Source organism: Mustela nivalis (genome assembly GCF_964662115.1).
Source record: "Mustela nivalis genome assembly, chromosome: X".
NCBI lineage: Eukaryota > Metazoa > Chordata > Mammalia > Carnivora > Mustelidae > Mustela > Mustela nivalis.
The window spans coordinates 122227882-122254995 of NC_139040.1; the positions used below are offsets into that span (position 1 = coordinate 122227882).

At 48.4% G+C, this 27114-nt stretch overlaps 1 protein-coding gene across 1 annotated transcript; it reads left to right on the forward strand.

Moving 5' to 3' along the window:
• ASB9 (ankyrin repeat and SOCS box containing 9) lies at nt 1-26677 on the forward strand. Its single transcript, XM_082717051.1, has 7 exons — nt 1-402; nt 8368-8447; nt 16283-16390; nt 19455-19605; nt 21903-22037; nt 23186-23377; nt 26458-26677. Exons 1-7 carry the CDS (start codon nt 312-314, stop codon nt 26580-26582), a joined length of 882 nt encoding a protein of 293 aa, XP_082573177.1. The 5' UTR covers nt 1-311; the 3' UTR covers nt 26583-26677.
• The last annotated feature ends 437 nt before the right edge of the window (nt 26678-27114 follow it).

Here is a 27114-nt window from a genome sequence, read left to right on the forward strand (position 1 = left end):
TGAGCTTTGGCCAACCTCCAGGCAGCTAGGTGGAGCATGTGTGTGTGTGTGTGTGTGTGTGTGTGTGTGTGTGTGTGCGCGCGCGCGCGTGTGTGTTTGTGTGTCTGGGCGCAAAGCGCGTCTGTCTGACCACAGGTAGTGCTCAGATTACCGTGCCTGCTCTGTTCCGTGCTGTTCTCTCCCGTCTGGCCAGGACCGTGCGGTTCAGCCAGCCCCAGCACTGGAATTCCCAGAAGCAGGGGGAGCATGGAATTTGGACTCAACTGAGCGACCGAAGTGGAGAGTGGAGCTTGCCCGGCCAGGAGAGCACCATGGATGGCGAACCACGGGGCAGGAGCAGCAAGTCCCTGAGGCCAGGGGACCTTCCTGACACGCGGCTCCTTGCAAACTCGTGGATGGGGGGTGAGTCGCCGGGCAGTGGCATCAGGGTGCTGGGGAGGCTGCATACTGTGCGTCGGGGAGGAGAGGGCGGGGTGAGGTCAGGGGCTCTGTCTGAGGTGTGTCCACAGCTTGGAAGGTCTGTGTCCTTCCCATGGTTGCTCAAAAAGCTGTACACCTCTATCTGCAGAGTCCCAGAGACTGGACAAAGTCGATTGACACAGTTCATTCACCAGTAGAAACTTCAGCTCCAAAGAATGGAGGTATAAAGCTTACTTATAAATAGGATACTTTTACTGCCAAGTCGTGTATTAAAAGGACTTAGGTATTGGGCATGTAGGTGGGGCTGGGCTTTAAATGACATCCAAACACTGAGTACTGATTGATTCACTTTAAAAGGAGACCTTTTTCTTTTTAACCTTTGGAGAAGCATCTTTTAGGGATGCTTGTCACCTGTCACGTGGTGTCTTTGCTAACTGTAGGGTCTCGTGCCTCTGGGCAACTGTCATTTTTTGGTGAGCGTTCAGCAGGTGCCTGATGACCGAAAGGATTCTGAGAAATGGGTCTAAGCATCAGAGGAGCGATAATGACATTGAGACTCATGTTATTAGCAAGGCTGCCCACAACACTTGTCCGTCATAGGGGCAATTTGCAGGGACCCAGCAGTCAGGGAGGATTTATTACTTTCCTCTGCTACAGCTGCTGAAAGGTGTGGGGTGGGGGGGAACTCCCAGAAGAAATAAAATAACAAAATGCCTTCCCTCCCACTGACCCAGCAGATATGCATGTATCCAGTTTTGCTCAGAAAAGGAGCAGAGCCCTCGACAGTAAGCAGGATTCGGGTTCGCAAAGGCAGAACTGGATTCGTCAAATTTTTGGAGCACAGAGTTGGAGCAATAGAAAGCAGAGTGGCACCAAAAATGGCTTTTAAAAAAGGAATTAGATAAATATGTTTTTTTAAAGATTTTATTTATTTATTTGATAGAGATCACAAGTAGAGAGGCAGGCAGAGAGAGAGGGGAAGCAGGCTCCCTGCTGAGCAGAGAGCCCAATGTGGGACTCGATCCCAGGACGCTGAGATCATGACCTGAGCTGAAGGAAGAGGCTTAACCCACTGAGCCACCCAGGCGCCCCAATAAATATGCTTTGAAAGCAGCAAATTGTATTTCCAAGTTCATATGGGAAAGTCTCAGTAATCTGGGTGATTTCCACATGGTTATTTTACACCTAGGTATGACGTTTATTTTTATTTCCACTCCAAAGTGGGGTGGCAGCCTCTTTTCACTGATTAGGGTCCTATTCTAACTCCCATTTGGGGCAGGATCCTTTGCTGGGTGGAGGTGAGCAGCTGCCCATATCCTCAAAGGTATGGTGCTTAGAAAGTGAACACTCTGTAAGTAAAGAGTAAGGGGGCGGAGGGGCTTAGGGAGTCAACTGAGGACAAGTCTGGAGAGCTGGAACTTGGTCATGGAGCTGCAAAAGGCTTGGTGGCATTAAGCCTTCATGAGGCAGGGAGTTGAGAGCCATTGATGGTTCTGGAGTGGAGATCGGGCAGTAAGGAAGACTGTAAGCAGATGAATCTGGTCGCCGCAGTCAGGATGGAGGGTGGGATCCCTGTCTCGTGCAGGGAGGGTTTGGGCACATGCAGATGGCTGTCCCCCTACCCCCCAACCCCGGGCTTCTGGGTGAAGCCTGAGAGTCTGCATTCCTAATAAGCTCCCAGGTGAGGCTGATGGTGCTGGGAGAACCGTGCACTCACTGTCTAAGCATGGAGCTTACATTTGGATCGAACTTGGGGAATGACATAGAAAGGGGACATGGGTGACAATTTCAAAGGAGAGCGCAGTCCGTCTGTGTTGCTTGACTCAGTATTGGGACTAAAAGAGTCAGGGCAGCCGAAACTGTAACGTTTTGAAGTCTAAATTAATGTCAGCCAAGGGGGTAGGTGAGAGAGAAGCTGGGGGTGGGAGCTGGCTTGGGAGCCACCGAGGAACGGAGGCTTCTGTTGTGAACATCAGAGTTTCAGTGGCCGTGCCCAGTGCACAGCGCGCCCACGTGGCTCAGACTAGGAGAGCAACAGGTCAGGAAGCTGAGACCTCCGAGCCTTCTGCCGGGGCTGTGCTGAAATCCTGGGAAAGGAGAGCTAGTCCGATGGCCCAGAGCTGAGAGCCAGGCATGGAGCCCGGGGCCGGGCCTGCAGGTGAGCACGTAGGCCCAGTGAGTTAGAGAAGCCAAAAGAGCTTTGGATGTTGTCATTCCCCAGGAACTAAAAGAAGAGAAGTTTCCAGAGAAGCAGAAGTCGCAAGGGCAGGAGACAGGACTCCTCTGCTCCCCTCCTTCCTTGTCGCGCACCTCTGACTGGTCAGGTCCCCCTCATCTGCCACCTCCAGCCTGGCCGCTGCCACCATGAAGCCCTCCCAGGCTCTCCAATGCACCTTTTCCTGAGCGGAGCCCGGCTCCCCGGCTCTGTGCAGCCCTGCCCTTGTTTATGCTTCTGAACGCCTGACCTTGGTGAGGTGTGGAAGGCGGAGTACTGCGCATGCCGTTTCCCAACAGCCCCGAGAGAGTCAGCTCAGGTGAAGCGTGTCTCGGGCACCGGGGCACGGCAGGGGTTAACGAGGGGCCCGGGTGCCGCTCGTCTGGGGCAGCTCAGAGGCTCCCGCTCTCGCCTGCGGGCCTCTCTCGCCTCCTCCTCTGAAGGAAGGGAGCAAAGCTTATGCAGATGGCAACCAGCTCTTCGGAGACACGGGGTTAATGCTTCAGTCCTCGGCCAGCAGCAAAAAAAAGAGTATCTTTCTTTTTTCTTCCTGAAACACCTTGTTATGGGGTGAATGGAGTCTCCCCACAGGATAGGTTGGAGCCCCAACCCCCAGTACCTCAGAATGTGACCTTACTTGGAAATGGGGTCTTTGTAGATGTAGTTAGTTAAGATGCGGCCCTACTGGAGTAGGGTGGGCCCTCATTCGATGACCGGTGTCCTCAGAAGAAGAAGAGGGGAGAAAAGGGGGAGGCCTTTGACAGCAGAGGCAGAGACTGGGGTAACCCGTCCAGCAGGCCAGAAGCCCCAGCAAAGATGGATGTCTGCCACCTGGAACTAGAAGGGGCGGAGAAGGAAGGATTCTTGCTGAGAGTCTCCGGGGAGAGCTTGGTCCTGACAACACCTTCCTGTGGGACTTCTAGCCTTCAGAACTAGGGGACAATAGATTCCTGTCGTTTTGAGCCAACTTTGATAGGGCGGCTCTAGGAAACCAACGCATACCTCCCCAGAGCAACTTAGGAGAACGTGCGGAAGGAGAAACTAACCCCCCCCCCCCCCGCAGGTTTGTGTAGGGAAATTCCTTTCCTCACAAAATCGAGCCCACCCGGTAGAGAGTGGGCTCACATTTAAAGAGGAGACAGGCACGAACAGGCCCGGAAAGGAAGCAAGCCCGTGTGTTCATGGTGGCTTTTGAGACATCGGGGTGCCTTGGCAGGGGCAGGTTTTCCGGGGAAATTTGCCTGACCAGACAGAATGGGTGCTGCTGTGAGGTCCCTGTGGAGAGAGATAGACAGAGACCGAGAAAGAAGAGGCTGGAGAAAGAATTATAGGGGACAGGTCGGACTTGCCCAAGAGCTGCCTCAGTGGGCCTTTCTGTTTCCTGTTTCGGACCATAAGGCTCTGTGTCTCTTCCTCCTCTTTTCATTTGTCCCAGGATCCAACCAGGGTCCATCGTAATTGTGACCCCAGCCCCCAGATCCTCTGTTGTGTCGGTGAACACCCCTGGGCCTCCCCTTACCACGTCCCGTAGGCCGAAGGCAGACGCTCCTGCCCTCCCGCGGCCACCCAACCTCCCCTTCTTCCCCTTGACCTCGCACAGTGTTTCCCAGGATGGAGACAGATTTATGCCACTGCCTCAGAGCCCAGAGCTCTGTTAGCAGCTCTCCTCAGAATGTATCAATTAATGCCTTTAAAAATATCTTCTGAAATCATGGAAATTAAAAAAAAAAAATCATTCCAGAATGGCAAGAAGAATGAAACGGCGACCTTCCTAATGCATTGCAGGGTTTGCCGGACACTCGATTTAAGAGAAAGGTGAGTTTAATGGCAGTCATCGGAGGACTGGCAGATGCCTGCCCCATTTCCACCTCGAGCCCCGCTGCTGTGTCTGAGGCTTTGCCAGTGACCCCATTTGGCATCGATTTCCTGGCAGGAAAACCAGTAGAGTGTTGGGGAAGAATCCCTAATGCCTACTCAGGGCTTGGCTGGTGTACTGTGTATAGGCAAAGGCCCTTGAGTTGCAAAGGCGGTGGTGGGGTCAGTGGAGGAGGGGACGGTGACCTTGAACCCTGTCTTCATCCAGTCTCCTACTGGGAGCATTTCCGTGTTCTGGAGGCAACAGGTCCCCTTTCCTGCCCTGTCTGCTCGCTCTGGTGCTTAGCAGGAAGGCAGGCAAAGCTTCCCCCTTGGGGGGAATTGCACATGCTGTCGGTAGCGCATTGCCTGCTTGGGTGTGGGCTCTAGAAAACCCTGGAGAGCCCCCTCCCTGATCTTCCCACGCAGGAGCCACACAAGATGTATGTCTCAGCCGTGTCTTCCGTGTTTTCAAGAGCTAAAGAGAGTGTGCGGGGACTAGTCCCTGTTGCAAATTATGGTGTTTACAACCGTGTATGTATGTATGCACGAAGATTCCTATCTCCATGCTCTTGATGCTAGAAAAATGTCACGCTACCCATGGTCACGATTCTAAGTCTTTCCATAATCACTCAGTTGTTCAAAGACCTGCTGAGGCTGACATCTCGTGGAAATTTGTGATGAATTTTGGCTTTGTCAGGACCCAAGTTTTTCTCCTGGGCGGGAGTGATAGACACATTATGATAGGCTTCCCGAACCCTAGTCTAAAATGACTTTATTTTTTTAAGGTTTTATTTATTTATTTGACAGAGATCACAAGTAGGCAGAGAGGCAGGCACAGAGAGAGAGGAGGAGGCAGGCTCCCCGCTGAGCAGAGAGCCCGAGGCGGGCCTCGATCCCAGGACCTCAGGACCATGACCTGAGCTGAAGTCAGACACTTAACAACTGAGCCTCCCAGGTGCCCCCCCCCCATGAGTTTAAATTAGAAAGCAAAGTTTCATATACCGTTGATGGGAATGTGAAGTGGTATGACCCTTTTGGAAGAGAATTTGGAAGTTCCACGAAAGTCTAAACATGGGGTGACCTTGTCCTAGAGCATTTCCACTCCTACGTATGAAGCCAGGAGAGCTGAAAACAGCCCCCCACGGACTTGCTCATGAATGTTCACAGCAACGTCATTAATAACAGCCCTGAAGCAAAAACAAGCCAGGTGTCCATCAGCTGACGAATGAAGAAATAAAATGCGGTCTGTCTCTACAGTGGGTATTATTTGGCCGTGGAAAGGGATGAAGTGCTGTTCCCTACTGTTACGAGGATGAACCCTGAGACGTGATGCTAAGTGGAAGAAGCCAGTGGCAAAGGACCACGTTCCATACGATTCCACTTACATGAACTGTACGCAGAGACAGACGTGGCTGCTCAGCCCCCCACCATGTGCACCTGGACAGTTCCCTGTGCTTCTCAGTGACACGGACTGTGTCTGCTTTGTAAATGCCACATTCTCAAGCACGGGGACCCCACTGCAGGTAGCCTTTTTTATTCCTCTTAGGGGAGTACACAATTCTTGATTTACCGTAAGCGCAAGGAGGAATGCTTTCAAGACGAATGGATAGAAAGTGAAGCCTGTTTTTGTCTCTAGTTGATAGTATAATTGCATCATTTTTTATGAAACCTGAACAGAGTTACAATTTAGAACCCAGATTACCTGCCCGGACTGTTTAGGCTGTCAGCTCTGATTATCCAAGCTCGCTTTAAGAAAGGGGAATGTGGGGCGCCTGGGTGGCTCAGTGGTTAAGCCGCTGCCTTCGGCTCAGGTCATGATCTCAGGGTTCTGGGATCGAGTCCCGCATCGGGCTCTCTGCTCAGCGGGGAGCCTGCTTCCTCCTCTCTCTCTCTCTGCCTGCCTCTCTGCCTACTTGTGATCTCTCTCTGTCAAATAAATAAATAAAATCTTTAAAAAAAAAAAAAGAAAGGGGAATGTGCCAGCTATGTTTCTTAGCCCCTGAACACCTGGAGGGAAAAAAAAAATGGATTAATCATCACACACATGGTGATCCATTAGGATACACTTGCAAATTTCTTTTAAAATGGATTTTCAAAATCTTAATTTTTAAAAAAATATTTTATTTATTTGACAGAGAGAGATCACAAGTAGGCAGAGGGGCAAGCAGAGAGAGAGAGAGGAGGAAGCAGGCTCCCTGCTGAGCAGAGAGCCCGATGCGGGACTCGATCCCAGGACCCTGAGATCATGACCTGAGCTGAAGGCAGAGGCTTAACACACCGAGCCACCCAGGCAGCCCCAAAATCTTAATTTTTGGCTCTTCCTTTGCATCCAAGATTTTGTGCCGATTGCGTTTTGTGTTTGCTCTGACGGTATAGAAATAGTTGTCCTTTTAATTCTAATCTGGAGAGAAATCTTTCCATAGCTACCATCTGGAGGGTAGGCTCTAAGTACTAGAAACAGCAATTTTTTCCCGAGAGAATCAGGAACCTCAGAGAATTCTGTGAGGCCATGAAGTTTCTATTGATTGAGCATAAGGTTTGGGAGGTAAGAAAAGCTATTTCATGTAAGGTACTCGTAATGACCCCAGGAGGAGAGCGTTGGATGGACTGCGTGTCGATAGGCTCATTCGGCTTCCTCTTCCCTATAAATGCTTTAGGCATTCATCTGGAATGATAGTAATCTGCTCCATGGGACACACTTTCCTGGGTCTTGATAGCTCCCAGGTAGCAAGGTGGACCTCAGCTACTGTGTTAAGTACAAAGTATTCTAGCCTACTCCTTTCTGGCTTTTTGGTTGATAAGGTACTAGTAAATTCCCTGGTTCCCCAGGTCTCCCTAGTTTTTAGGAGACACTGGTTCCTTACAAGGAATGCCTGCCATCAGACCATTCTGCCTTGTCACATTCCGACTTCCTGTGCTTGTTCTGGAAATCAGTCAGAGCGTGAGATGAGGAAAATGGAGGTCTCTGCCTCGTTCATATTACCTCCACATTCAATCAGAGAGAGGAAAACATTTAATGTGTTGGGATAGGGTTTATAGGGTTTCTTCCGAAGAACGTGTGTTCTTCCTGCGTGGTCGTGGAACATATTTGCTATTTGCAACAGCAGCAGTGATGGGGTGTAATTAAGACTCTGCTTAAGGGGAGGGCGGGATAATGATAGTAGCTAGTAGTTATTGACGCGTGCGTAAGTTCATTGCTGTCCTAACATGACAGGGAAGGAAACTGAGGCTCAGAGCCTGTCTGGGGACCCACAGCTTCGAAGCACCCGAGGGGGTCTGAATTCAGAGCTCTCTTAACCACACTGCCATGCAGCCTTTTGGGATAAATAATGTCCCTGTTACAAGGTCAGACTGAACTCTGCTTTGTGCTTGATACTGGGATGGGTGGTAGTCCAGAAATAGATACTGTTCAGTTTAGCTTGGATTTTAAACCTAATGGCGTACGTAATGATGTGATCACCGCTATTAGTACATGGCGCTGTTTGCTGAGATACTGAACTTCGAGTCCATGCAGGAAGCTAGACTGGCAACCGCAGCTTAACACGCGAATGCTGGTGATTAGTGAAGCTCTCACTGAACTAAATGGACCATTTGCCTTTGAAAGCCATGCGGTCCATCACCCCAGTCTACCTCTTTTGTCCTCAGGCCGGAGACTGGCTGTAGTTCTTTCTTTAGCTACCTTGACATTTCAAATAAAATGTGTACTGGGAGCGTCGATGGACGGGAGAGATGCCGAAGGGCTCGTGGGCGTCTTGACTGATGGACTCCCATGTCTCCATCCAGGAAGACCCCTCAGGCTCTTACGGACAGCAGGGCTGCCTTTCGGGTCTCTAGCACGGTGACAGGATGTAACCCGGTCCTCCCTTTCCATGCAGATGTTGTGTCTGATTGGTCTCCTGTGCATGAAGCGGCCATCCACGGACGTCTTCTCTCTCTGAGGAACCTCATCAGCCAGGTACATGGCTTTTTGGGGAAAAAAAGACAAACATTAAGAATATCCTTTCGTGGGGCGCCTGGGTGGCTCAGTGGGTTAAAGCCTCTGCCTTCGGCTCAGGTCGTGATCCCAGGGTCCTGGGATCGAGCCCCACATTGGGCTCTGCTCAGCAGGAGGCCTGCTTCCTCCTCTCTCTCTCTCTCTCTACCTGCCTCTCTGCCTACTTGTGATCTCTGTCAAATAAATAAAGAAAAATCTTTAAAAAATAAAAAAATTTTAAAAAAGAATATCCTATCGCTCACCACGCTGAGAAAAAAAATCATAGTCTGATTTTTTAAGATCAAAATTTCCTCTTTGGCAAAATGAGGTGAATCCTGTCCCCTTTAACCATTTCTTTATCTGGAGGCTGGTGTAAATACTAGAATTTAGTGCAATTCTGTGTACATGATCGGCACTATTATACCTTCTAGGTGAACAATAGGCAGATGAGTGTGTCCAAGTTGCCCTCGTTTTACTCGATAGATTGTATTCTTGAAAATTATCACACTAAACAGTTTTTCTCAACTGAGGCAGTTTTGCCCCTTAGGGAACATTTGACAATGTCTGGAGACAATTTTGGTTATCACAGCTGGGAGTAGAGGTGGGTAGGGGGTGCTGCTGGCGTCGAGTGAATAGAGACCAAGGATATCACTGAATGTCATACGTTGCTCAGGATAGCCCTCTACCTCAGGAAACTATTCCAGCCCCAAAGGCCAGTAGCACGGAGGTTCAAAAGCCTGGATGTAAAATAAATGCTTGCAGATGTCTTTTTTAAATATGTCATCTTATCATTTCGAAGATATTTTCGGTCTTATGGAACCTCTAGCTGATAGTGGCTCTGCCCAGTCTGACATCAGTTTTTCTGCTCTACGGGTGGAATTTGCAGTACACATTAATTTGAGTTTTGCTTCTTTGAAATTATTGGGAACTTAAGCTAAGATACTTGTAAAAAAAAAAAAAAAGCAGTTGAAATCACCATTCAAAATCCTAATAAAAGTTTTTGTTCAGAATGTTCTGTTTTCTGAAAAGACTATAGATTTTTCCAGGTGGGAGCTATTGACTCTTTTCAGACCATGGACCCTTTGGCAGTCAGGCAAAGTCTATGGATCCCTTCTCGGATGAACGTTTTAAATGCATGGAACACAGTACTGAGAAGGCCTATCAAATTAGTAAAAGAACAGGGGCGCCTGGGTGGCTCAGTGGGTTAAAGCCTCTGCCTTCGGCTCAGGTCATGATCCCAGGGTCCTGGGATGGAGCCCCGCATCGGGCTCTCTGCTCTACGGAGAGCCTGCTTCCTCCTCTCTCTCTGCCTGTCTCTCTGCCTACTTGTGATCTCTGTCTGTCAAATAAATAAATAAAATCTTTTAAAAATTAGTAAAAGAGGGACACCCGGGTGGCCCAGTCGGGTAAGGGCTGCCTTCGGCTCAGGTCATGATCCCAACATCCTGGGATCGAGTCCCACATCGGGCTCCTTGCTCTGCAGGGAGCCTGCTTCTCCCTCTGCCTCTATCTGTCACTCTGCCTGCCTGTGCTCTCTCTATCTCTCTGACAAATAAATAAAATCTTAAAAAAAAATTAGTAAAAGAACAAATGTGACATGGTGATATAAACTGCATTAAATGAGATTTAGTGGCGATTCCTTTAACTATTGTATTTTGTAAGTAGGTTGAGTGCGTATTTTGAGATATTTGAGATGTCTATAACATTTGTAATACCATAAAAGTGTCTGCGATTGCTCTCAGTGTTAGTCCTATGGACTGCTATTACCACTGTGGTTTGTTGTCTGGATTTGTAACGGAAGGACATCAGACATTTTAGGTGGTTGTTAGTGAAAATAAATGTTTTACATTTTAAAAATTTCCAATTTCATGGACCTATCTAGAATAAGAAATCCTCCTATAAGATAACAATTTCTAAAGAAAAATTTCAGACTACCTAAGCCACTATCTTAAGCTGTTTGTAGTAGCACCAGCCCTATTATAAATCGAAATCTAGATAGTAACACATAACTCTAGCTAAAAGCAGTTAAGCTGCTTCTCGGATAAAATGAAACATTTACCTATTTTGAAGGGAAGAAACATGATCACTGTAGCTTTTATATATCACTTATTAAATTGGACCGATATTCATTTATATTCAGTATTTATGTTTATTGCATGTCAGATGGAACTATTATCTTTATCTAAGTTCTGTGACATTATTTGAGCAACTTATCTTCTTGGAACCTCAGTTTCTGCCTTCATAAAATGAATTTTGTCCTCATGCCGAAAGGCTGGAGCACAGCAGGCAAGCCCAGGCGTGCAGGAGTACTTCTGGTCTGTTCATGTCACATCTACCAACATCCTGTTGGCCAAAGCAAGTCGGAGGACCACGTCTGAAGTCAAGGATGAAGGAAATACATTTTTTCAAGTATGAGGTGATGGCAAAGGTGTGAATGTATTGCACTGCTATGGGAGAGTGAAGAATTAAGACCCAAAATGGTCTATTAGGTTACCTTATGCGAGTCTGCGAGGATTAACTGAGGTGACATGTAAATTACCTACTCCAGTTACTGTCATCACTCATGGTATTTATTTTCTGATTACACTAATAACACTTTGGCTAATCAAAGAATAAGGACAAACACAGTTGCTAAACCAAACCTATTTTAGGGAGGGAAATAAGACCAACATTCAAATGTCTATAAAACAAAGAGAGAAGAGAAAAGAAATTTGTTTTGGCCCAAGAAGGAAGTAACTCATTCCATAACTATTCTTCACCGCGGCTTCACATTAAAATATCCAGGATGTTTTTAAAAAATAACAATGCCTGGGCTTCACGCCAGACAGTCTAATTTTAACTAGGGCAGTCTTCATGCACTACTACTTTTTTTTTTTCAGATTTTATTTATTTATTAGAGACAGAGCGAATGGGGGGAGCGCAGAGGGAGAGGGAAACGGAGAGAGAATCTCAAGCAGATTCCCCACAGAGTCCAGTTTGGGGCTCGATCCCAAGACCATGAGACTAGGACCTGAGCCAAAATCAAGAGCCAGATGCTTAACCGACTGAGCCACCCAGGTGCCCCCTTGCTTTGGTAGTTTTTTAAAAGCTCCTGTAGAACCACTGCATTCAAGGATTTATTTAAATAAAAGAGAACAGTATGATAGTGTAGGTGAGAGAGAAAGGCAAATGGACATGAAACAAATAGGAGGAAGAAAGAAACAAAAAGGCCAATAAGTTGGATTTCATTAAGATTAAAAACTCCTTCATCAAAAGGCAATATTTAAAAAGCAAGGAGGCAAGCCACAGATGAGAAAATATTTGCTATGTATATTTGTACATCTGTCCATCCATCCAATGAAGGGCCCATATTCCTTGTCTAAAATCAATACAAAAAGGATAGGTAAGCCAGCAGAAAAATGAGCAAGAGACTTGGACTGGCACTTCATAAAAAGGGCTGTGCAAATGCTCAATAAAATTATCTAACTATGCTGATTAGTAATTGGGGTAATTCAGATTACAATAGGAGATGGTATTAGCAGCTCCTCCCAGAAGAGACAGATAGTACCAGGTTTCTTTACCTGTGTAGTGATAATATGCATGTTTTCCTTATGATAATTCACTGAAATTTATACTTAGGCTCTATGGACTTTATTGCACTTTAATAAAACTTATTTAAAAAGTAGTAGTGGGGTGCCTGGGTGGCTCAGTGGGTTAAGCCGCTGCCTTCGGCTCAGGTCATGATCTCAGGGTCCTGGGATCGAGTCTGCTTCCCTCTCTCTCTCTCTCTCTCTCTGCCTGCCTCTCTGCCTAACTGTGATCTCTCTCTGTCAAATAAATAAATAAAATCTTTTAAAAAAAAAGTAGTAGTGTTTGTTAGGTCAGCCGAAAGCAATCCTGATACTCCTTGACCACAGTGGGACCTTAATGTGGTGGTTCTCAATGTGGACTGCACGTTAGGATTGCCTTGAGCTGTCTGGGATAAGGTGGGGTTCTTAAAAAGCCTGGTGCTTGACTTCAGCCTCCTTTGATTATATGGCAAATGCTCTGGGGTTCAGCCTGGGTATCAAGCCTTTAAAAGCTCCCCAAGGGATTCAAAGACACAGCTGAGACCGAGAACCTTAGCAATAAGGTATGGCCGAAAGCAAGTGGTGAAAACCAGCCGTTCCGTTCCTTGAATAAAACTCCTTATGCAGCAGCCCCCCTCTGAAATCCTCAAAGGGCTAAGTCCCTACCAAGTGGAAATAAGGAAAGACCCCGGTGTTCTGAAACATCAGATCTTTCCGATGTGGCAGCTAATTGAAGGCAAAGTGGTAATGAATAAGAAGTCTCAGATCATGATTCCCTGCAAGTTACAGGTTGCTAAGCACGCATTGTTTCTTAGTCCTCGTAACAACCTTGTACGGTAGCTACAACTGTCCCCATTTTACAAATGAGGAAACTGAGGCTTAGGGAGAGAAGTCACTGGCTCGAGGTCACGCTGCATGTTAGGTGATGGCACCGGCATTTGAACTTGGGAATCACGCTGCTTACACTCCCTCTGAGGTCTCCATCCGAGGTATGAGACAAGATAGTGGGGCCATTCAGAGAAGTTGGGCCAGCAAGACAAGGAGCCCTTTTCAGGGAGAGTTTGCTTGTTGGCAGAGGCTGCGTTTATGTTGTGAGTTGGTTCTCTTGGTGGTTACGTCTTAGCGGGGAACTGGAGACATGCATCGGGGGCAGAGAAAGCCAAATACAGTATGTAGAGAGTATTGAGAGAAAAATGAAAGGATCTGAGGACAAATCCTTGAAACGCCTGCACTTAGGAGCTGTGAGGAGGAAAAAGGCCAGAGTTCGTGAGCGAGACAGGAAAAGGACAGTAGGAGGTCAGAGATGGACTTCTTTCTCAGGGAGAGCTTGGTTTGCGAAGCCAGAGGAGAGGTTTCATGAGCTTGAGATGACTACAGAGCCAATTCAGAGGTGGACGGAGACGGGAGACGGAGCGATGTATATTAGATTCAATAAGGAGGAAGTCTCTGGTGATCTTTAAAAGCAGTTTCAGCAGGACTGGGTTGGTAGGTGGGAGAAGGGCGACAAGCAGAGACAGTGGGGACAGACTGCTTCTGACGAGAGGAGAAAGGAGGGGAAGCAAAGGCGAGAAGAGGATTGGATGGAAGTGCGGTGTGGTAGAGGGTCAGCAATGACCACGGAAAGACTTCAGGACACCAAAGGACAGTGTGCCCGCAGAGGAGGGGAGAGGTGGAGAATGCATGTGAGAAGGTGGCCGAAGGCAAGTCATGAAGTGGTGGAGGGGCGGGGTAAGGTCCCGGGCTGTTGGGGCGAGCTCAGATGATTTTCTCCAAGAAAGGAGCAATGGCAGAACAGAGGACCGGCGACGTGCAGCAAGATTTTAGGGGCGGGGAGAGGGGAATGTGTGAAATACTCACATCAGGTGGCTTTGGTCTCCTTGCTACAGTAGAAGGAAATGATGTGTTTGATGAACATGCAGGAGAAGGCTGCTCGTGACCTCCTTCTGCCCTGAGTATAGAGAATGACCCGTCAGTTCTGTACAGGACAAAGGACAGAGCCGAACCTTATTGTAGTCTTCAGGTTGGTTCCTGCGGGGATGGGCATGTGGTTTGAAGCTGGGACAGAAAGCTGCCAGGTGCTGAGCACTGTGTCACGGTGGGCGCCCTGACATCGCCCAGCTCCGAGGCCCCATCTAAAAGAGGGTTCTGACGGGGCGCCTGGGTGGCTCAGTGGTTTAAGCCGCTGCCTTCGGCTCAGGTCATGATCTCAGGGTCCTGGGATCGGGTCCCGCATCGGGCTCTCTGCTCGGCGGGGAGCCTGCTTCCCTCTCTCTCTCTCTCTCTGCCTGCCTCTCCATCTACTTGTGATCTCTCTCTGTCAAATAAATAAATAAAATATTTAAAAAATAAATAAATAAAAAAAATAAAAGAGGGTCTGAGGATGAGCCGAGATTAGGGACAATTGGTTACAGAAAGATGAGAGAAGCCATTGGTCCATGTTTTCAAAACCTGAGAACCCACGGGGGACGGACCCTGTGTGAAGGAATGGGTTAAAAATTACCTCAAGATATTCTAGAATATCCTAGATAATTCTGACTGATGGCCATCGTTCATTTAAAGTAGTGCCGTCGCTCAACGAGGAACTGTACGCACAGTCCTACATTGGCAAAGTGAAACTGAAGGGAAAGGAACCCCCAGTTATGAATTTTATGTGTATTCTAGCAGTGTGAGGGGAAGCGATTGCACAAATATACAGCATTGAGGCGGGCAAAGAAAGGATCTAAGAGCACATCTTTGAGGGGATGCCTCCAATTAAATAATAAAATAATAATGACAATAATAAAATAAAATAACAGATGCCACACTAAAGCCCATGGGCAAAACTTGTGACGGTATCTATGCAGTAACTCAGCTCTTCTTGAGTCGCTGGTCGGTAAGCATTTACTGAGTACTCTTTGGGTACAGATGGGATGCGAGGTTACAAAGGAGGGGAAGGTGTAGTCACTTCCCTCCCTGGGAACAGCAGCGCCGGGGCGGGGGGGGGGGCAAAATACTGTAAGGGATGTCAGAACTTCTCATTTACAAGTGAGTTTCCCAGAACCCCTCCCCAGACCCACCCAAAGAAAGGCTCCAGATTTAGGACCCAGTTGACTCAGGAGTATGTCCGGAACGATTGGACCTCTTGAAATCTGTGAGGTCACACCCATCAGAGTGTAAAAGCTGACAGGATCGGATGATCAGGAGGTTGACTGACTTACAAATGGTTAGGAATGATGATGGGGGAGGCAATTCATGGGAATGATTTTAGGCAAATTTTAACTATTGTGGGAAGAAAAGGTACAATCATATTACCACGTCATTAGTTAAGTTAACCGTATTATTACCTAATGTGTCCCAAGAAAAACAACTTTTGTTGTACCCAGGTTCCTCCTGTCGAGGATAATGTATTCCATGATCAGGGCATCTCGGGGTGTCTCTCCTGGAGTTCTTTTGCTGCTTTGCGTGGATGGGGCTCATAATCCATCTCCTGGAGAGAGCAATTTTCCCCCGCAGTTTGATGAAACGCATGGCCTTCTGACAACTTTCTTGGCTCTTCGGACCTCGAGTACCTAGAGTGAGGATGTCATTCCCCTCTGTCTTAGGACTTTTCTGCCTCTGTCTGTGCAAGTTCACCTCATGCTTTGGCCCTAGATTAGGCATCTCTTGCTGTGTAACCAATTACCCCCAAACTCAGAAGCTTCGTGAACAGACCTGTATTAGCTCACAGTGTCTGTGGGTCAGGAATCAAGACACAGTTCACCTGGGTCAGGGACTCCTATGAGTCTGCAGTCAAGGTGAAGGCCAGAGACGGAGACAATTTAAGGCTCGACTGGAGGTGGACCTCGGTCCTAACTCACTTCCATGGCTGTTGGCAAGTTTCGGTTCCTCCTGGTTCTTGAACTGAGGCCCTCAGCTCCTGGGTGGCTGTTGGCTGGAGACCGCTCTCTGTCCCTTGCCGTGGACCTCCTCGAGACAAAAAGCGATCAAGTGAGAGGACAGGAGAGAGTGAGAATGAGAGAAAAGTCTAGAATGTGTGTCCCCAAGAGTCAAATGGCTGGGTCACAGGGACGCATCTCGTCAACTCTAGTGGACACTCTCCAGCTGTTTTCCCCAGGGGCTGCATGAAGGTTCCTTGTTTACTTGACATCATTAGCAACACCTCAGCACACTGGCAGACCGGGAGCCAAGTGAACTTAAAGAGAATTGTTGTAGGGCTGCATCGGGGTTGAATCCACACCGTATGGGGCTGTGGCTTTACATCCGTGTCTCTGCTCACTTCCTCTCCTGCAGGGCTGGCCCGTGAACCTCATCACGGCCGATCGCGTGTCCCCACTCCATGAGGCCTGTCTCGGAGGTCATCCCTCTTGTGCAAACGTTTTATTAAAGCATGGAGCTCAGGTAAGTGCGGCTCAAATAATGTCTTAGGGACCATGACAAAGGCCTGTTTCCATCCCTTTTGAGTCATTTCCGGCATTTTTGACTAGTCTGATTGGAAGGTCGAAGAGGGGTGTTTTTCAAAAGCACGACATCCATCAAGCTTCTTTGCCTTAGCGATAGAGGAGGAACCGAATTTTTAGCCAGGAAGGACTGGTTTGAGTCTACAGCCGTTTCTTTAGTCGTCACTCCTAATAAATACCCGGAAATGGATTTCTGCCTTCGTTCCCGTGGCTGGAAGGTAATGAAATATTACAGAAAACGTGGAACATTTGGCTCCGTGAGACCTGAATAACGGTTCCAAACCATGTCTACCATTTGCTAATATTGGAAACTTGGATAAGTTACTTGGGCTCTGAGCTTTAGAGTCCATGTCTGAGAAGAGGGGGGAAGATAATAATGAAGCTGTGTGCCCTGGAGAGAGGAACGAGCTTTGTGGCACGCACGGGATGTCTGCCTCAGCGGGCGACGACCAAACACTATTCCTACCCGTTATGTCTGGCCGTGTAACAAGCCACCCTAACTTAGTGACTTGAGACAAGAGCCACTTATTTATTTATTTATTTGACATATACTGTATTATATGTTACATAATTGCACAAGTCTGTGAATCATCAGGCTTACACATTTCCCAGCACTCACCATAGCACATACCCTCCCCAATGTCCATCACCCAGCAAGCCTCTCCCTACCCTCCTCCCCCTAGCAACCCTGTTTGTTTCGTGAGATTTAGAGTCTCTTAGGGTTTATCTCCTTCCTGATCCTATCTTGTTCCATTTTTTCCCTCCCTATCCCCCACAGCCCCTGCCCTGCTTCTCAAATTCCTCATATCAGAGAAAGCGTATGATGATTGTCTTTCTCTGATTGACTTACTTCACTCAGCATAATACCCTCTCGTTCCATCCATGTAACTGCAAATGGCAAGATTTCATTTCTGTTGATGGCTGCATAGTATTCCATTGCATATATAGACCACATCTTCTTTATCCACTCATCTGTTGACGGACATCTAGGTTCTCTCTGTAGTTTGGCTATTGTGGACATTGCTGCGGTAAACATTCAGGTGCATGTGCCCCTTTGGAGCTCTCCATTTGTATCTCTAGGGTAAATACCCAATAGTGCGATTGCTGGGTCATAGGGTAGCTCTATTTTCAACTTTTTGAGGAACCTCCATGCTGTTTTCCAGAGTGGTTACACCAGCTTGCATTCCTACCAACAGTGTAGGAGGGTTCCCCTTTTTCCGCATCCTTGCCAGCGTCTGTCATTTCCTGACTTGTTAATCTTAGCCATTCTGACTGGTGTGAGGTGATATCTCACTGTGGTTTTGATTTGTATTTCCCTGATGCCGAGTGACGTTGAGCACTTTTTCGTGTGTCTGTTGGCCATTTGGATGTCTTCTTTGCAGAAATGTCTGTTCATGTCTAATGCCCATTTCTTGATTGGATTATTTGTTCTTTGGGTGTTGAGTTTGATAAGTTCTTTATAGATTTTGGATGCTAGCCCTTTATCTGATAGAGACAAGAGCCATTTATTTATCTCACAGTTTTTCATGTTGGCCAGATAGTTCTTCAGGTCTGGCCTGGTTCTGCTGACCTTGGCTGGGCTTCCTTAGGCCTTCAAGGTTAGCTGACAAGTTCGCTGGGGCAGGCTGCTTTGTGATGATCCTGCTTTGTGGCTGGGCAGACAGGAAATCTCTATGTGGTCTCTCATCCTTTCCCAGGCAGCCTGGCCTGGTGCCCGTGGTAGCAGGCATCCCAAGAGTAGCAAAAGAAGGCAAGCTCTTGGCTTGCGTCCCATTTGCTCTCATCCCATTGGGCAAAGCAAGTCCCGTAGACAAGCCCAGATTCAAGGACTGAGAAAGGAGTCTCCATGTTTGACGGCAGGAACTGCAATGCTGTGTCCCGAAGGGACACTTCCTAGGAGGAGTGATGTGTAAGCTGAAACGCGAAGGACCTGTTGAAATCTGTCAGCCGAGTTGTGGGTTGGGGTGAGTTAAACAGCCTCTCTGTCCCTGCCAAGAAAAGGGCTTTGTCCTGAGAGCAGTAGTAGAGAGCTGTAGGTGAACGCGGTCTGTCGGGTCTATACTGGGGTTACGAAAACTTACTCCACATGTGGAAACAGGGCCAGGATGATGGAGAGGCTGAGAGGCACCGAGAGTACCATCTATAGCGAGCGACTCCCTCTCAGGGTTGTGGGGTACTTGCATGCCCCTGGGAGGGAGTGTCTCCTTAAACTTTGTGCCCTGGACATCTGGGCCTCACTGGTTGTCGCCTTCCTTGGAGGTGGCTTGTGAGAATGATTTCATTGTCTTCATAATATCTTTGCTTCACAGTGTAGAAAATGTGCTTTTGACTTTGCTCTTCCCTATTTGCTTATAGCCCAAACACTGTGAAGTCAGATGTGAACTAGTAAGTTTCAGTCAGATTTCCAATGTGTGAAAGACAGCGCCAAAGACTGTAGTTTTCTAGGATGTTAACCAGTCTTGTAATTGTTAGTGGCATCATTTCAGCATTTAATTGACTGACGATATAAATTCTCCTTTGAGCTAGCCTTACCATCTTACAGGTTCTCTAATTCATGAACGAGTTGAAGAAAATCTTTGGCACACCTTAACCCTATATTTCTGTACAAGTCATGTTTTAAAATTAAAAAAAAAAACATGCAAACAACTCTAAACGGTTACTCTCGCTGCTGGACAAGACTCTGGATTGGGGCGGGATGGGTCTGGAATGGAATGTTTAAAGCAGGGAGATTAGTTTGTAAGCCCTATAGGATTATCCTGACTAGTTTCGAAGTTCATATTCCTGGGGGCGTAGAAGTGATAGAATATTCGGTAACATTCTCGGGGCCTTACATCATTCAGCTTTTCACAGCCTTGTGGATGTTTGGTATTTTTGTCCTCATTTTAGAGCAGTGGAATAGAAGGCTCAGAGACATTAGAAAGCAGCTTAAAGTAGTGGAGTCTAGATTTGAATCCAGGACAGCCCATTACCTGCCTTTAGCCTGGGGCTTTTTTTTTTTTTTCCAGGTGAATGGGGTCACTACAGACTGGCACACCCCGTTGTTTAACGCGTGTGTCAGTGGCAGCCGTGACTGTGTGAATTTGCTTCTGCAACATGGGGCCAGCCCCCATGCTGTAAGCGATCTGGCGTCCCCCATCCACGAAGCGGCTAAGAGAGGTAAATCTGCTGAGAATTTGTCGTCCACCACTCCTTCAACAGACATCTCACTGTTGTAAGAGGAGGGATAGCTTTTAGGGATCTTTCCTCCGTGGGGGGCCCTGGGACCAGAAACACGGGCCTGGCCTGGCCGGCAACAGCAAATTCTTGGCCTCCACGCCAGGCACATTAACGCGGCAACTCTGGGGTGGGGCCGGGCCATCTGTGTTTTGTTTAGCAAGCATCCCGGTGATTCTGATGCACACAAAAAGTTTGGGAACCACCCTTTCAAAGCATCTGGAATGTGGTTTACTGCTGTAGGTTCTGGAATGGGGGCTGGCCTATGGTGGACTGTCCATCAAGATCTGTGAAATACATTGTTAGACACATGACCCCAGAAAAATCAGATTATTTTATTAATTTTTAAAAGATTTTTATTTATTTATTTGACAGAGGGCACAAACAGGGGGAGCAGCAGGCAGAGGGAGAGGGAGAAGCAGACTCCACACTAAACAGGGACCTCCCATATGGGACTCCATCCCAGAGCCCCAGGATCATGACCTGAGCTGAAGGCAGACGCTTAATGGACTGAGCCACCCAGGCGCCTCTCAAATTATTTTATAAAATAAATTCTATTCTTTTGTTTTAGGGCCTTAAAGAATATTGTCTCATGGCCACCTAGGTTTTCTTTTTTTAAAAAATATTATATTTATTTGAGAGAGAGAGAGAGAGAGAGAACACAAGCAGGGGGAGACAGGCAGAGGCAGAAGGAGAAGCAGGCTCCCCGCTGAGCAGAGAGCCTGGTGCAGGGCTCGATGCCAGGACCCTGGGATCATGACCTGAGCTGAAGGCAGACCCTTAACCAACTGAGCCACCCAGGCGCCTTCCTCACCTAGGTTTTCTAAGTGAAACAAACTTTCCATTTTTATTGGAAATACAAGATGCTATATACAGCTCGGGATAATTCTCTACCACACCTGGCTTTATTGAGATTTAACTGACAAATGAAATTGTATATATTTAAGGTGTACTAACATGATGACTTGATAGGTACCTACATTATGAAAGGGTTACCAATCAAACTAATGAACCTATCCATTGTCTCACAGTGTTACCATTTTTTGTGTGTGGGGAGAACACTTAAGGTTCACTCTCCTGGCACATTTCAAGCATATGGCATTAGCACGTACAGTTACCATACTGTACGTTAGATCCCCAGAACTTCTTCAGCCTGGGTAATTCTTTTCATAAAGCCACAGTTTTCCTGATATTCTTAACTCTGGTACAAAAAATACAATGGCAAGTTCTGCCTCTCCCCAGTGCCCATGACCGTCATCGTCACTATTGTGAGCCCACATTGACGGAAGAGTTTTTAGTTCCTCAGTGGCTTTCCCAGAGTGGCTCCCCGTGAGCCCTCCCCACAGCAGCCCTATTTGACCGAATCCATCCATATGATAATCATCTCCCAATGCACTGACATTTCTTTGTTAAGAGACCTGTCAACTCATCATATTCCCTGGGTGTGTGGAACTCAAATGATTTTATAGAAGGAGAAATGCAGGGCGCCTGGGTGGCTCAGTGGGTTAAGTGTCGGCCTTTGGCTCAGGGCATGATCCCAGGGTCCTAGGATGGAGGCCCGAGTCCAGCTCCTTACTCGGCGGGGAGTCTGCTTCTCTCTCTGCCTGCCACTCCCCCTGCTTTTGCGTGCTCTCTCTCTCAGAAATAAATAAATAAATACGATCTTAAAAAAGAGAGAGAAAAGCAAAGAAGCAGTGTTTAAAGTATGACATTCTAGACCAAGCAAGAATGATTTGGCTTTCACCAAACCCAGTTTGCCAGAACAGGCCCCACTTGGATTGGATGGGGCAGGTGCTTCTCAGCCTCGCCTGTGTCCACGGTGGCCTCTTTCTTCCCGGGGCCGGCCCTTGGCAAGCTTCTGGGCTGCGTCCCCGGGCCCATGGCTCCTACTATGCCTTTTCTTCTCCGGGCCTACCTGCAGTCCTTGTTCCCCACCCCCTCCTCACTGTCCCCTCCATTTCTGTATTCAGTGTGGTTGCAAAGCCACAGACCCTCGGAGCAGGCTGCTGGTTGCTCTCCGTGGCCCACAAACCCAAGCGGGCTTCTTCCCGGAGCTGCGGAGGGATCATGCCTTACGGTCAGCGCATCAAGTGACGGCAGTGTGTAAAGTCCTTCCCTGGGCTAAGTAGAGCAGCACTTGGTCCGTGGCAAACATAAGCTTGCAGGAGAGAGGAAAGGTATTGTGTCCCTGGCTCAGAGAACGTGCGCTGCAACCATGTTTCTTGTGCCCTGGGCTGCAGGCCACGCGGCGTGTGTGGAGAGCCTGGCGGCCCACGGGGGCGACGTGGACCATAACATCAGCCACCTGGGCACACCGCTGTATTTGGCTTGTGAAAACCAGCAGATAGCCTGTGCCAGGAAGCTTCTGGAGTCAGGTAAAGCTAAAAGCACACGAAACAAGGAAAGAGAATGAGAAATGGAAGGTCTTTTAAAAGCCATTTGTATTGTAATGGGAAAGAGTGTGGGCTGTGGAGTCAGGCAAGGTCAGGGTTCGTGGAGGCTGTGTTCTGGGGCGGGGCGGGGTGGGGGGGAATAGATTTGACCCTGTTGGCACTTCGGCTCTGGCTCTGTCGCTCGCAGTGAGGGTAAGGATGGTGAGCCCATCTGCTCCCAGGGTGGTCCCTCTCCCCTCCTCCTACAGCCAGTCACGTCTGAGGCCAGCAGGACCGCCCGGCTGCTGGGGCCTGGCTTGGTCTCTTCCCTGGGAACTTCTTCTCCGGTACTTGCCCTGTGTTTAGCTCATTGTTGATCTTCTGTGTTCCTCGGAAAGGCCTATGTCACATCATTCTTTTGCACCTCCTTGGTGTTATCCAGAACCTTCTGCAACCTTGGAACACCACTTCGTCACCCCTGTAATGACCCGAGTCCTGCTTATTCTTTAAAACTCCAGCAACCCTTCCCTTCCCTTGACTGTCCTGTGGTGCTTGCTGCCTTCTGCTCATGTGACAGCCATTGTCACGGATTAGGAGACTCATTCTCCGTCTCTCTCCCTCTCTCCCTCAGCCCACTCCTTTCCCCTCATGCTCTAGGTAGATTTTAAGTTTTAGTCAGGAAAGGCAGGTTTCCCATTCCTCACAAAACCAAGAAGAGTGCCGGAACAATCTGGCTACTGTGTGTTGGGTGGACATAGGTTTCCATTTTCCTAGGGGAACAGCAGCTCAGGCAAAGCCACCTGTCCCCACCTGTCACGGTGGGATCCAGTCCATCTGGCTAGGGTGGGGATCTGTAGAGAGTGTAGGGATGGAGTTGGCTTGGGATGGTCCTAGAAGAGGAGGATTTTTCTAGAATATAGCACACCTATGGTCAGCATTCAGAGGCATATATATATAACCTCATATGCTACATAGCTCGTGTTGTACCTTCAGTCGTGTTGTCCCATGGCACTTTCCCCATCGTATTCGATGGAATCAAGACATCTCCCATTTTCCCGGGATTGCCAGGCCCACTGTCGAAGCGTGCTTCGAGAAGGGAGACACTTGGGCTCAGCTCCCTGGATGACTCTCTCCTTCTCGTGACTTTTCAGGAGCCAGCGTGAACCAAGGCCGAGGTCTGGACTCCCCTCTTCACGCAGTGGCCAGGGTGTCCAGTGGCGAGCTGGCGCTGCTGCTCATGGACTTCGGAGCAGACACCCGGGCCAAGAACGCCGAAGGCAAACGCCCCTTGGAGTTGGTGCCTCCTGAGAGCCCTCTGACGCGGCTCTTCCTGCAGCGAGAAGGTGCTTCTCCTTTGCCCGAACCTAAGCCCTAATCCGTAGCAGCTCTTGCGGACTCTCGCGGGAGGCAGGCGCTGACCGAGCTCTGACTTGTGAGACTGTATGAGATCCTTCTCTGCCCTCGCCGCATGTGGGGAGCTGAGCTCATTGACTATTCAACAAGGTATGGTCCTGGTCAGGAACCACCTGTGGTTTGCAATGTTGGAGACCGGTTGTTTCAGTTGATCTAATACTCCGTGTGAGGTACGCCAGCCTTGAAAGAATGAACACGATCTTCAGCTTTTGATATGAAAGTTTTCTAGAACATAGTTTAGAACAATGCACCAGAATTCTCTTCAGGGTTGGACAAAGCCCCCCTCGGGTGCCTTAACTGCCCTACGCATGGACCAGACTACTGGGCACTTGCTTGCTGGGAGCAAGGATGCTACTCGAGATAGTGCTAGAAAGTCTTCCTTTAATGATCGACAGCAGTCTGAGGGCATTTACTGGTGCAAGTCCATCGACACCTAAGTCTTCCACAAATAAGAGCTGACACTTCTAACCCAAACAACTAAACGTGATCATTGAGTGCTGTGAGAGGGGGTAGGGCTGTGAGGTCGGGGTGGGCTGGGGGGGAGAAGCAGAGACCCCTCAGAGGGTATTCGTAACTGTCCCTAGACACAGAGATCAGCCAGCTCAGGACCTGCTTTCTTACTAGAGTGTGGACTTTGGTAAGTTTTTCAAGGCGGTGGGACTTTGAAGCAGGCTTCCCTGCCCGACGGGTTCTGACGGCAGGTTACCGGGTTATATTCTGCCCGCTGAGAATTAGGCCTCGCCCTGGGTAGAATTGTAAAGTGGCTGCAGAATCTTCTTCCTCCTACTCTGACTGCCCAGGGTACTTGCAGCCAAAGCCCTGCCTTTGGGGGCCTCAGGTGCGGCCTGTGTGGTCCTCTCCACGCAGCTCTTCCTGCATTGTGATGATTTGCTTTTAAACAATGATGTCTATCAATCTATCGCCTATTTCTCCAGCAGGCACAGACGGCACAATGCTTGGGGCCCACGATGGTTTTAAGGGCCCACAGAAATATGTTCATCTCTTTTAAAATCCGAATGAAGAAAAGGATAAAACTCAACCTGGATTAGGTTTGCCTTTATACCAACATGGTGGCAAAATACCATTTTTTTTTAAACTGAGAAAGAGATCCGCAAAAGCAAAAGTGCCTAAAGTTACAAAGTTACATGTGTGTCATGTACACACACACGTGGGTATCTAACTCTACCTCTATCTACAGTCCCTCATCCCCTGCCTCAGCAAATAATCGCATTGGATTTTCAGTTTGCCTCCCCTGACTCCTCCCTTCCACTTGATGTCCCCAGGCCATTCCTGGCACCTACTTTGCCTTTCATTCCTTTCATTCGCATTTTGGCGACTGTGGGGTCCACGATCCCACTGGCTTGTAGAATGTCATTTTCTCCTCCAGAGAATTACTGCTGCTTTTGCCCCCATGATTCATTTTTGGGGGTTTTGGTGAGGTCACGTCTCAGCAGTCTAGAAGGCCACAGGACACGGGGCCAAGCCAAGGGCAGAGAGAGCCAGACCTGCAGATTCAACCCAGCAAATTCTATCTCCGATCATCCCTGGAAAGGAGTTCTGGAGTATTCCTACCCTAGTAGCTTCAAAAAGCATCTAAAGCAGTGTTTACTCATGACTCACCATGAAAACGAAAGATGACCCCCCGCCCAGCATGGCCAGAGCCACCCTCAAACCCGCTTTGGCTTTAAAGCATCACGAGTGTTGCTGGGGGAAAGAAAAAAAAAAAAAAAAGACATGGAGATGAAAGCAATAGGCCAATTCATAGATAAAGAATTGCCCGTTTTATAATGGAGGAGAGCCCACTCCTGAACACTTGCAGGTGCCAGGAAGCGGCTGCAGAGCTATAGCGGGTTTTCAGCTCTAATCCTGTGGACTTAAGGCTGCGGTTGTCGTGTGTCGCCCCACCTCGAGTGGACAGCAGGTAGCCAGCTGGTAGCAGTAGTTGCGCTGAGCTTGCTCGGATGTCCTGCTGTTCTGCCTCGTTGGACACTTCTCTATCCGCAGCGCCCACAGTGGTCCCCGACTGCGTGCCTAGCGCACAGGTTATAGCCCCGTCCTTTGGCCTTCCTTACTGAGAGGGACTCAAGTTCAGTTTTCCCACCGGGTACTTTTAACAGCTGGTTAACATGTGCCTTGAGTCCACTGGGGAAGTTCGTTAGGAGATGCCTCGAGTCTACTAAGCAGAGGCCAGAAGGTGCCCCCGATCCCGACCCGGGGGGCCTTGGGAATGTGCTCTGAGGTCCGCGTTGACAAGACTGCATTTATTTCTGTTGGGGCCGTCCGTTTCCCGGTGTCCCTGGCCTCTACCCGCCAAGTGCCAGTAGCACCTCTCCCCCAAGTGATGACAAGCAGAAGTGTCTCTACAGTTGGCCGAGTGTCCCACCTTTTCCCTTCCACCCGACCCCCTGCTGAGAACCACGGTCCTAAAATGTGGACTGTTGGCTGGTTCCGGGCGCAAAGTCTGTGCTGGTTTACTGTTGAGCTCTGAGTAGAAGCACTGGGCTCCTCTGAATGCAGAATAAAAAACAACTGGGACTTAAGATAACATACCCTTGGGCTTCCCTGATGGCTCATTAGATTTGAATATCTTAAAATGGCTTCATTATAAAAGTCTTTGTATCTAGACATGCCTTACTTTTTGGGAAGTACCTTATTTTTTAAAGGTAAAATACAAGAAAGCTGTTGAACGTGAATTTTATTTTCAATATTGGGAATTTTGTGTGACTTCCTAATTCCAAAATTAGCTGCCTTAAGCCTTCATTAGTGAGATTAAGCTTTGATGTTTTTTTTCAGTCTGCTCTACATCAAAAGCTAATAAGCTCGTTTTAGTGAGATACCAGAAAAGAGCGAACATAGCCTAAAAATGCCTCCTACTACAAAACCCTGAAAATGGTGTTAAGCAGAACTACGTTATTTCCCTATGACAGGGTTACCTCCTGTCTGCTTTTAAGGAGAAGTAGCCTTAGATCAGTGACACCAACATGTGGCTTGTCTTGCGATCTCTCTCCAGGACCTCCCTCTTTGCTGCAGCTCTGTCGCCTTAGAATCCGGAAGTGCTTCAGGACCCAGCAGCATCACAAGATCAAGGGACTCATTCTTCCCGAGGAACTGAAACGTTTTCTCCTTCATATGTAAACATGTCAAGGGACCAGAGTCACAAAAAACCCACCAAGATTCCGGAGTGTTGCAGCCGCTGGCGTTTTGGAATAAAATCAGGTTTATAGAGCTTGGCCGGTTTGTCAATTAGATTTTTATTTTTGATGGAGACCCGCTGGGAACTTCTGTGTTATTGGTTGGGAGGCCTGAGACCTTTCCCCCTGCTCCTTAGAAGAGGGTGGGGGTAATCCCAACTCCTGTTCGAGCCACTGCTGAGCCAGGACCTGTGGTCCGTTTGTGGAGTTCCTCACGCTGAGTTCAGGGAAGCCAGGTTCCAGGATGGGTTTTCTGAGGCTAACCCGGGGACTTGGTGTGAGGCCGAATTTTCAGACACGACTCTCTGGGCTCCATCCATTACGTGGGCAGGAGGATAAAGAAGAAAGAGATTTCTTTGTCTACCTCAGCCTCTTTTTCTTTAAGATTTTATGTATTTGACAGAGAAAGAGAAAGAGACAGTGAGAGGGGGCACACAAGCAGGGGGAGGGGGAGAGGGAGAAGCAGGCTTCCCACT

Coding starts and splice junctions, on each gene's coding strand:
- ASB9 (XM_082717051.1), top strand. CDS start 312: ATGGATGGCGAACCACGGGGCAGGAGCAGCAAGTCCCTGAGGCCAGGG. Junction 19,606..21,902: donor CCACGAAGCGGCTAAGAGAG/GTAAATCTGCTG, acceptor CCTGGGCTGCAG/GCCACGCGGCGTGTGTGGAG. Junction 22,038..23,185: donor CAGGAAGCTTCTGGAGTCAG/GTAAAGCTAAAA, acceptor GTGACTTTTCAG/GAGCCAGCGTGAACCAAGGC.